Consider the following 10,119-nt stretch of genomic DNA (forward strand, 5'->3'; position numbering starts at 1 on the left):
GTCAACAACGACACAGTTGCAGAGCATCTGAAAAACTGTTGGATTTAAAAGTGTCTCACTGCTGCTCTCAGAGGGGGAGTCATTTCATGTAGTGCACTCCATCAAATCAGACTGGAATCAGAAATAAAATAAGGATGGTGGTGAATTTCACAGCTCTCTCTCTTCAGTCATGTGTCTATGGGGTGTTTGACAGTGAAGGTTTGGGTTTTTTTTGTTTGGGTTTCTTTTTACCAACTTTACACCAAACAAGCACTTTATCAGGAAAATCAGTGAAATCCAAGGGCTGCAGCTCTGCTGTAAATTCTACCTAAATTGTGCCCAAATTGTCAGTCACATCAGGTAACGTTGGCTGTGCTTCGTGTTTGAAATGTTTGAAATATGCTCCAGAAATCTTTTCTGGGTGTCTAATACACTGTTATGGAGGTCATGAAGGGGGGAAAGGAGGGGTAGGAAGGGTGGCAGGCGACTTGGTGGTCCAGTGGACTGGAAAGCGTTGCCCCTTGGCAAAAAGTTAGTGTGTGGCTAGATCTACGCTGGAGCTAATATGGCCATTGGCTCATTAGAGCTCTGATGTAAGGAACACTGTGTAACACCAAGTTTCAGAAAGGACCCACTGAATGCAGTCAAGCAAAGTGAACACCCCCCCCCCATCTCTGAAGACAAATCCCTCAATTTAGGTTAGACGTTGTCACCGCTCAGAAATTGGGCTTCTCTGCTTAAAGCACTCGCTGGACGGATGGAGACGCTTTCATAGTCGAAGAAAAGACCATATATCATTCAGTCACATGCAGAGCACTCACAGCCTGCCATGGCAGGAGCTGCTGACAGGTTGGTCATCAATGAAAGGAGGCAGCGAGATAGAGAAATAGACAGGAGGAGAGAGCGAGAGAGAGCGAGAAGAGAAAGAAAGAAAGAAAGAGAGGCTGACAGCCTCAGCTCCCCTCCTCCTCCTGGCAATCAAGGAGGTGAGGACACAGAGGGGAGGAGGAGAGAGAGCATAGGACCAATGCTTCAAGCTCAGCTGCACGTCAACACAATCAGTATATCACATGAGTATTCAAACTGGCGTGATGTATGCTGTGCATAGTAGTAGATCTTTACAAACTCAGCTGATTCAGAGCTGCCAGCATGAGATGTCGCACCTCGCGCGTCTTGACATATTGCACGCTTGGAATCGACGTTTTCTGCAGCTCGACGATGAAGCTCCAACCTGTCCAACACAAAGTCAGTCAGATAATAACCATTATCATGTTAAACAGGAGCACAATTTGCACGCTCGTGAAACTTCAAAACGTGCCACCTAACCTGGATGCGTTCAACTCATTTTCGCCCCGACGCAGGAAACATAATCATTTTGGATTTAGTTCATTTTCACGGCCGACTGACACCGGTGCACAAATAACAATTGTTAACCCCAGTTGTGTGCCAGCCACATGTGCACGCAGTCTTGATGTGTGCACGTATGCAAAGACAAGGCAAATAATAGAAAATAATACAGTCACTCAGGACAAAATGTGGTGGCAGGAAGGCAGAGAGGGAGGTGGAGGGGGAAATAGCCCCGCTCATCTCCTCTCATTTTCTGCCCGCTACTACCCAGCAGAGTTTCTATGGCAACCCCTCAAAAAGCGGTGTGCGGTGAATTGAGGATTTGAGATGCGCTGTCTGATTGCGCTGTGTGGAGGAGATGGCTGGCTCTTTCGTCAGCCTTCCTCTGTAAGAGGAAATTGGTGGAGAGCTCCAATGAAACAGCACTCCATATGCTTTCTTTGATGTGTGTGCCAGTCTTTTGGTTCGAAGGCATGCGTGTGTGCATGTGTGTGTGGGTGTGCATGTGTGTGCATGCTCAAGAAAGCTTTACATTAGAATCTAGTGCCCCCTGCAGAGCTGCTCATCACTCTTGGCTCCCACCAGTCTGCACTCAGCTCTCCAAACGAATCTGTCTGGCTGACCATGTAGACTCATCAGTATGCTTTGGGTTTCAGCTGATTGAGCCAATGCCACCGATGACGATTCCTTTCTGTTCTCGGTTCCAGCAGCCTCGTACGACACGGCGCCAGTGATTAGAATAATATTCTTGACAAATGGATCCGAAAACATACACAGAATAATTTTTGCTTCTTGCCAACCCCCCCCCCCCCCCTCACACACACACACACACACACACACACACACACACACACACACACACACACACACACACACACACACACACACACACACACACACACACACACACACATACTCAGCTCAAAGTTGTGCATGAAACTGACAAACAAGTGATGTGAAGTCTTTGTCAGGAGACCAGTGTATTTATCTGTGTGAGTACAACATGTATGTTTTTCAGTGTGAGCTCTCTCTCTCTCTCTCTCTCTCTCTCTCTCTCTCTCTCTCTCTCTCTCTCTCTCTCTCTCACTCTCTGAGTAGCTGTATGATGCTTGTAAGCTGTGCCAGTCCCCATTAGCATCCCATTATAAACCAGCATGATCACTCCTCGCTTAGAATGCCTGCCACAGCATGCTCTGCTCGTGTGTGCGCGCGCGCGCGCGCGCGAGCTTTTTGTGAGAGCACGTGTGTGAATCACACAGTCAAGTGATTGAGATGGCCTTGTTTCAATGGAAACCTGAAGAAGAAAAAAAAAAGGCGCAGAGCCTCTTGCACTGTGTACAACCCAATTTAAATGTGTCTGCAAGTGTGTTTGGTTTGTTTGACCCAGATTTCTCACCCCACTATTGATAAATTGGATATCCGGAGGCAGGCTTGTGCAACAATTTAATTTGGTTCATGTGTAGTGAACAGCACCCTCTGCTGGCTCAGTTTATGTTGCACAGAAAAAGCTACATAATGAAATTTAGTTAGGTAGGTAATACACATGCACATGGATTTAATATAAGACATCATAATATAGGCTGTTGTATTCAAGATTTAACTCACATGAAATCCCGTGTCAGTCAGACAGAGGTTGACACACAGAAGCGACTTTATCTTCTGTATCTAAACAGATATTGTGAAAACCTTATATGGTTACCTGTTTCAAATAGACTGTAAGTCATCAAGTATTTAACAATAGATATCAAATTTCTCATTTTATACATACCTTAAAAAGAGATTATTAACATTGAGCAAAATTTTGCACACACAATGTACAGTTATCAATATCAATGCCTGTTATTCTGGGCTTGAAGTTGGCCCTCATGCGGGCAGCAGTCCGGCATGGCTTCAATGTGTCCCTGATTTAAAAAAAACATCACTGTAATGAGTGGCTTGTTATCAGACCTTCTGTAGAGCTTCATGGTGATGTGTTCATCCTATCCAGGTGTGTCAAAGCTGGGACACGTTGGAGACATGTTGGACTGTGGCTCTTCAGGACCAGGAGTAGATCATCAGTTTTTATCAGTAATATTTGTGGGCAGTCCTGAAAACCAGAATGCAGAGAGGAATGAACGAAAACATGCTGTGCCATCTGAAGTCTTGAAAGCAGGGGGGTTCAAAAAAAAGAAGTTCCCAGCATGATAGCACATAAAAATGGAAATCTCAGAATCTGAAGAGTGACTTGCCTTTTCTTCAGTTGTCATCTGGAACCTTTAATTTTGTTTCTCGTTTTGTCTTTTTCTCTGCAGATAACAACATGTGATTTCCACTGACTGGGAACACAAAGGAAGACTTGTCCCATCAAATCGGTCATTTCCACACAATGCCTTTTGCCTCATTATTGCAGTAGCACACGTCTAACTAAAAAAAAAAACAATAATGCATTGCGTCTTAGTGTACTTTGTTACCGGTGTGTAGTCTTTGCCTCCTTGTATGTTGTGCTGAACGTAGACCACCTCGTACCTTCCCTACCACCCCTACCCTGCTACCACACATACACACTGACAGACACACCGCGTCCCCGGCCTTCCCTGGAGTCGCTGGTCCAGGTCTAGAGGAATGTTGAGTGTCTCTACAGTAACCCCCCCCCCCCCCCCCCCCCAACCCCTCCTCCCTGGAGATTAGGGCTCGCCATGCGTGCCCCCTCACTTCATTCCATTCCAAAGTGTGCCCCCTAAGAGCTGCTGCATTTTTATCTGAGCCCAGTGATTGTGACAGAATGGCTAAATGACACACATACACAGACACACGTTTGTACGACACAAAATGAGGCACAAACAAAGGGGAGGCAGCTCTGCCCAGGGAGGGACCGCCAGGCTCTGGCTATAAAGCCCTCCCAGGATGAGGCCAGAGTCCTGCCCTGAGCTGGACGTTACCTTTCCTCCTTTATTTGCCAGGACACTGTCGGACAGGCAGCAGACGAAGCCTCCAACATGAACGACATCTACAAGGCAGCGGTACGTCCTCCCGTAGCTCATAAAGCTGAAAAGTGTGTGGCCGCTTTTCATTTTCACCAAAAACTCTGTGAGAACTAATCTGGTGTGACCATGATGTGAAAGAATATTAACCAAAATCTACAACATTTATCATCAACGTTGGCAGTATATGACCTATATAATGGCGTTTCCCCTTTTGCATGTAAAAACACAAGGATCACATTTTGTGATTATTGTTGTGTATAATGCCTGTCTTCATTTCCTGACATCTGACATTAGTTGAACAGTTGACAAATCCCTCTTGATGTGGCTTGTACAGCACATCACTTCCATCACCAGCTGATGTCAGATGAGTATTAGCACCATATACGTCTCTCCATGTTCCCCTACTTCTGGCCTATCAGAGGTGACAGGAGCCACTCATGAGGTCACTGATGGGGCACATCCCCGGTCCGCTGTCCGCTGCTTCATTCATTACTCCAAATGGAACGATCCCACTTCAGATGGCTAATTTTGGCCAGTTGCTCAGATGCTTCTGTGTCCGGTGTTCTCTGGTGCCAGAGAAGGGCTTCAGGTTTAGATAAACCCCCCACGGCTGGATTCCTGCATTATCTGTGAGCCTGGGAGCTGTGCGGCTATCTGTCCACCACCCCCAGGACAGCCAGCCGGCTGTCTCATCCATTCACATCCCCAGTCAGCACACAGGAGTGTGTGTTACATATGTTTAGATGGATTATTTCATACATCACTAAAAGGGCACAGATATGAAATAGTCTCTACGTTTGTGCGAATGTTTAATTTATAGTGAACAACAAAAGATAACTCTTACATAAGCAGCTGTCTCCCTCTCTCATTCGTGGTAGCTTTTCCAGGATTACTGTTCCATTGTTGGTTCAGATCCACAGCTATGCTAATTTAAAGCGCTGTGTATTGTGTGCTTTATCTGTGGTTCCTGATCCTCCTGTCTGTTTATTTTTAACTCCTCCTCTTACTGGCTCTCGCATATGATATATAGATTCTGTGTTTTGTCAGGGGTGGCCCCCGTGTGCGTTACACCTCTGTTGACTGGAAAGTTATCAAAACAGACCAAGATACCCTTGAGCATATTGCCGTGACCATTTCTCAGATTGACATCTTCAGCTTGAAGAGAAACAAATTCAAAGTCTTTAAAATTATTTTATGGTGATTTCATATCTACAACTCAATAACTGTGCTCTCTCGTTTCTGCTTTTATAGGTTGAGCAGCTGACAGATGAACAGAAAAATGGTGCGTAAACTGCACGCAGCATATTTTCAAAAAAGAAATTGAATTGCCGATATTACGCAGGTGTTGCAGGGTTGCTTTCTCGTGTGCCATTGCAGAGTTCAAAGCCGCCTTCGACATCTTCGTGCAAGATGCGGAAGACGGCTGCATCAGCACCAAGGAGCTGGGGAAGGTCATGAGGATGCTGGGTCAGAACCCCACACCAGAGGAGCTGCAGGAGATGATCGACGAGGTGGATGAAGACGGTAATTCAAAACACTGCCCCGGTGCAGCACATTAAACTTTGTTGACCTTTTCATTCCTACACATCGGCTCTCACATCTATCACCACATGATAAAGAAAACCTTCTGAACCTGAAGTGAAACATATAAACAACGTCTGGTTTTTATCGGATACATGTACGGTGCTTTTAAAGCCGTAAGATAGCAGCAAATGTTCTCTCCTAAATGTCTGTATTTTAAATATCAAAACATTTGGTAGTAAATGAACTTTCATTGCTGATATACAAGAAGTAAAACAACATTCTGCGAGGATTTCTCTTAATAAAGAGAATATAACATTGAAAATAAAGATAGAAAAACTTTATTTGTGTTCAAATGTTGGCATTTCGGTGTTAAAATATCAGACAACCCAGTGTAAGGCGGTGATGAGGTGCATTTTGTGTGCAGGGAGCGGCACGGTGGACTTTGACGAGTTCCTGGTCATGATGGTGAGGTGCATGAAGGATGACAGCAAAGGCAAATCAGAAGAAGAGCTGGCGGAGCTGTTTCGAATGTTTGACAAGTAAGTTTCATTTCTAAATCCTGTTGCTACCTTCCACCATTATCCCTCCTTTAAGAATTAATGCACCAGCAGCGGTTAACTGGCACAATCTCGGAGGACGCGATGATCTGAAAATTGCTGCGGTCTGGTGATCAAATTGCTTTTCGTGGTGTGGTTCCAGCAAAGTATGCTCAACGTGTGCAATTATGTGTACTGACAAAATGCCAAGTAGCTCTGCAGAGTACAGCATGTAGTTTGCTCCATAATCCTTTTTGACAGCTCAGAATATTTCAAACACCCACTCCATGTAAGCCAGACACCTCGTCTGAGCATCAAAGAACAGACTTTTTTCTCTCTCTCGCTCTCTCTCTCTCTCTCTCTCTCTCTCTCTCTCTCTCTCTCTCGCAGTAATGGTTCCTAAATGCTTATATTCGGGATTGAATCGGTCATGTGTCACCCAGAAACCCGCCACCTGTAAAGCATCGTCCAGGTTTTGTTAGGCACCAATAATATACTTTACCGCCTTGATCACGCAGAAACGCAGACGGTTACATTGACTTGGATGAGCTGAAAATGATGCTGGAATCTACAGGAGAGGCAATCACCGAGGATGACATTGAGGAACTGATGAAAGACGGGGACAAGAACAATGATGGCAAAATTGACTATGATGGTGAGAAGACTGACCTATTTCGAGCATGAGAGAGACGTGAAAATTGTTATGTAGAGCAAAAACCCTTCTATAAACATCATTCATCATTCAGTTTGCATAAATACATGCCAGACAGGCCGCTCACTTTTAAAAAAAACAACAAAAAAAAACTTTTTTAACACAATTTGTTGGAGGCTCTGCTATTCACCCACCATGACTTACTTCATTTCACAGAGTTCTTGGAGTTCATGAAGGGAGTGGAGTAATCCCGAACAAGAGAAGATCCAGAGTGTTATTTTTGTATTTCTCTGAAACTCCACGGCCATCTGTGGAAGACCGCAAACCCAATTAGACGTTCTGATAGAAAGAAACTGACAACTTTGCAAGATTTACTCGAATACTTCATCTGAACATGTCTGTGTTTCTCTGTCATCTCTTGCATTGTTGTAAATATACAGTTTGTGAAAACGTTTGGTGCCCACTGATGCTGAATTAGTGTAAATGTGTCAAATTTACTTCTATTTTATATAGAGGGTAAATAGTTTCCCACCCTTTGTGTTTGTTTCTGACTGAATCTTATCTCCCAAGTGCCACAGCCAGTTTACAAATCCTCTTACTGAGAGACTGATATTGTTTACCTGGGCAGAAAGTGTATGTGTGCACAAGGCAGAACATATTTGTGAGTCAACATAGTTTTACACCGAGTTCTGGGAGAATAATCACACTTTTGGAACAATGTGCTGTCGGCATTTGTATTGATGTGCACACTGTATGCCTTTTCTGTTTTGTCTGAAGTTTCCTCAGGACTTTTGATTCCCCTGGCGTGTCTCTGGAATGTCTGCATGTTTCTACATGAGGGGTCTGCTTGGAATGTGAGTTCATGCAATAAACAAGATGCATTTGTCAGAGCAGTGGTTTCGCGTACCTCTCTCTTTGAATAATCTCATTTTTCGTTCAATTATTGGATTCATTTTAGGAATAATGTGGTCTGCACGCCTGTGTTCAAATCTCCCTCTCTCTCTCTCTCTCTCTCTCTCTCTCTCTGTTGAGGCTGTACTCTGCCCTTGTCCATAATCAGCTGCATTCTTCTCTTGCCTTACGTGATGATTAGTTGGATGAAGCGTTGTAGAATATGGATGGATGGTCTTTAGGAACATAGACGTTACCTTTCATATTTGCCTTGATAAGTTTGTCTATGATGTAATTCCAACCTGCTTCACATTGTTTAAGGGCACAAAACAGCCTCACAGCAGGCATATCTGTTGAGCAAACAACCATTATTTTAGGGGCTCATTTTTTTATTTTTGCCACGTCGCTCAGTACAATTTAGAGGCCGTTCACATTCTTGCCTCTCTGCCCTGCTCTGCTGTTCAAGGAGCAAATAAACAAGGCCTGAAATATTACTGTTTACATGTCAAAACAAGACACACACTGGTCTGAAACCGAGTGGTCGACTGCAAGTTTTTGACTCATCTGCGCAAAATGTATTCTATAGTGGCTCCGATCTGTGGTATGTGAAGTATTTGAGTGGTTGTGGTGTAGGTATCTAGTTACACAGTCTATTGAGACAGGAGCTATTTATGTCTAATCATGTTAGTGCCCATGTTAGGGGTTCTGGATTGACTGGCAACAGTTGACAATCAGATACCTTTGTCCATATAAAGAATGCTGTTTGACTACAAAGAGACAACAGATCTATTGTTAATACAGCTTTAATTCTGACATGAATCACATCCCACTGAAATACCCAGATTATGAGAGCGGAGTGATTAATTCCACACAGGCAGGAATTTAAATTTAGAAGAACTCCTTCTGTTAGAGATAATAGATTTTAAACATCACATTCACAGAAATTCTTCACTCCCCCCAAAAAAAAGAAAAGAAAAAAAACAAAACATGTAAATTACATGGTTGTACAAAGCATCACTCGCCCAGACGTGCCGATGCAATGAGCTCTGTGGCCACACGATGTCGCCAGGGAAACACACTCTTATCTGTTTGTGCGGCTCAGTTACTGCAAACTAGAGATGAGAAAGAGTTGAAAATAAATCCAGATTTTGTCCAAAGAAAGGTAACAATGAACAGTCAAAGAGAAGACTAACGTGGACGGAGTAGGTCAGAAAATAATCTTCGCTTTCAGCAATTAAGATATTGTTCAACCAACGTAGAAGAAAACAATTGAAATTGGAGTATTGTCTTATTATACACTGAATAACTAAGTAAAAGCTCTGGCTGTGTTTTAATCTAACGTTTTATTTTAATTTCACATTTTCAAAAATTGTGTAAGATGCATATGGGACTAACTGTATGTGTGTGTGTGTGTGCGTGCGTGTGCGTGCGTGCGTGTGTGTGACGTCAGTGGCCTGACTGATGTGACTATCCAAAAGCCCTCCCACCTCCCTGTGAGCTCCTATCTGTGTGTTGCTCATAAAATGATAACCTCAATTGCTCTTTTAGACAAGCCTCAACATTCTCTACATCAGACAGACGTGCAGATATCTTCAGTCCAGCTGCAGGTGGCCACACAAAATACTCGGTTAAATAATAGGGGTAACAGGGGGTGAAAAGATGAAATTTGAGGTGCTACTCCTCATAACCACACAGATTGGACAGCTTTGCTGTGCGAGTTATTTATAAGCTGACGTCTGCAGCGTGGAACACCATGAGTAGTGCTCTCTCTCTCTCTCTCCACCATCAATGGGAGGCTGGGCAGCAGCGTGAATGAATCTGGGGTGTGGCGCACTAGCAAGCAAGTAGGGTGGAGAAGTGATGCGGTTACATAAGACGGGCCTGATGACTCATGCCTGCGTTAATAACGCGCACGCACACACACACACACACACACACACACACACACACACACACACACACACCTTAGGTGGTGTGATAATCAAGGACAAGCCCCATCCGATCGTTTTCTACAACACGGATTCGTGCCCGTGTGACAGTGACCACTGAAAGTGACTGACAGAGGGGATTAGTATAGGTAACAGGAAGCTATCAACATTATATAACTGACTTGATTCAGATTTATTGTACCAGCATGGAGAGGAAGTGGGTTACAGCACCGTCAGGACTCACACCGACACACAGCTCCATATAGTGAACGCTCACATAAACACACTGCCACACTCTT

General features: G+C 44.1%; 1 protein-coding gene across 1 annotated transcript; it reads left to right on the forward strand.

The window, feature by feature from the left end:
* Positions 1-3,617: 3,617 nt before the first annotated feature.
* Positions 3,618-8,428, forward strand: tnnc1a (troponin C type 1a (slow)). The gene is made up of 6 exons (XM_080468728.1): positions 3,618-4,325; positions 5,541-5,571; positions 5,667-5,813; positions 6,238-6,352; positions 6,868-7,004; positions 7,218-8,428. Exons 1-6 carry the CDS (start codon positions 4,302-4,304, stop codon positions 7,247-7,249), a joined length of 486 nt encoding a protein of 161 aa, XP_080324854.1. The 5' UTR covers positions 3,618-4,301; the 3' UTR covers positions 7,250-8,428.
* The last annotated feature ends 1,691 nt before the right edge of the window (positions 8,429-10,119 follow it).

The sequence above is a fragment of the Lipophrys pholis genome (genome assembly GCF_963383615.2).
Source record: "Lipophrys pholis genome assembly, chromosome: 8".
NCBI lineage: Eukaryota > Metazoa > Chordata > Actinopteri > Blenniiformes > Blenniidae > Lipophrys > Lipophrys pholis.

Coding starts and splice junctions, on each gene's coding strand:
- tnnc1a (XM_080468728.1), top strand. CDS start 4,302: ATGAACGACATCTACAAGGCAGCG. Junction 5,814..6,237: donor CGACGAGGTGGATGAAGACG/GTAATTCAAAAC, acceptor TTTTGTGTGCAG/GGAGCGGCACGGTGGACTTT. Junction 6,353..6,867: donor CTGTTTCGAATGTTTGACAA/GTAAGTTTCATT, acceptor TTGATCACGCAG/AAACGCAGACGGTTACATTG.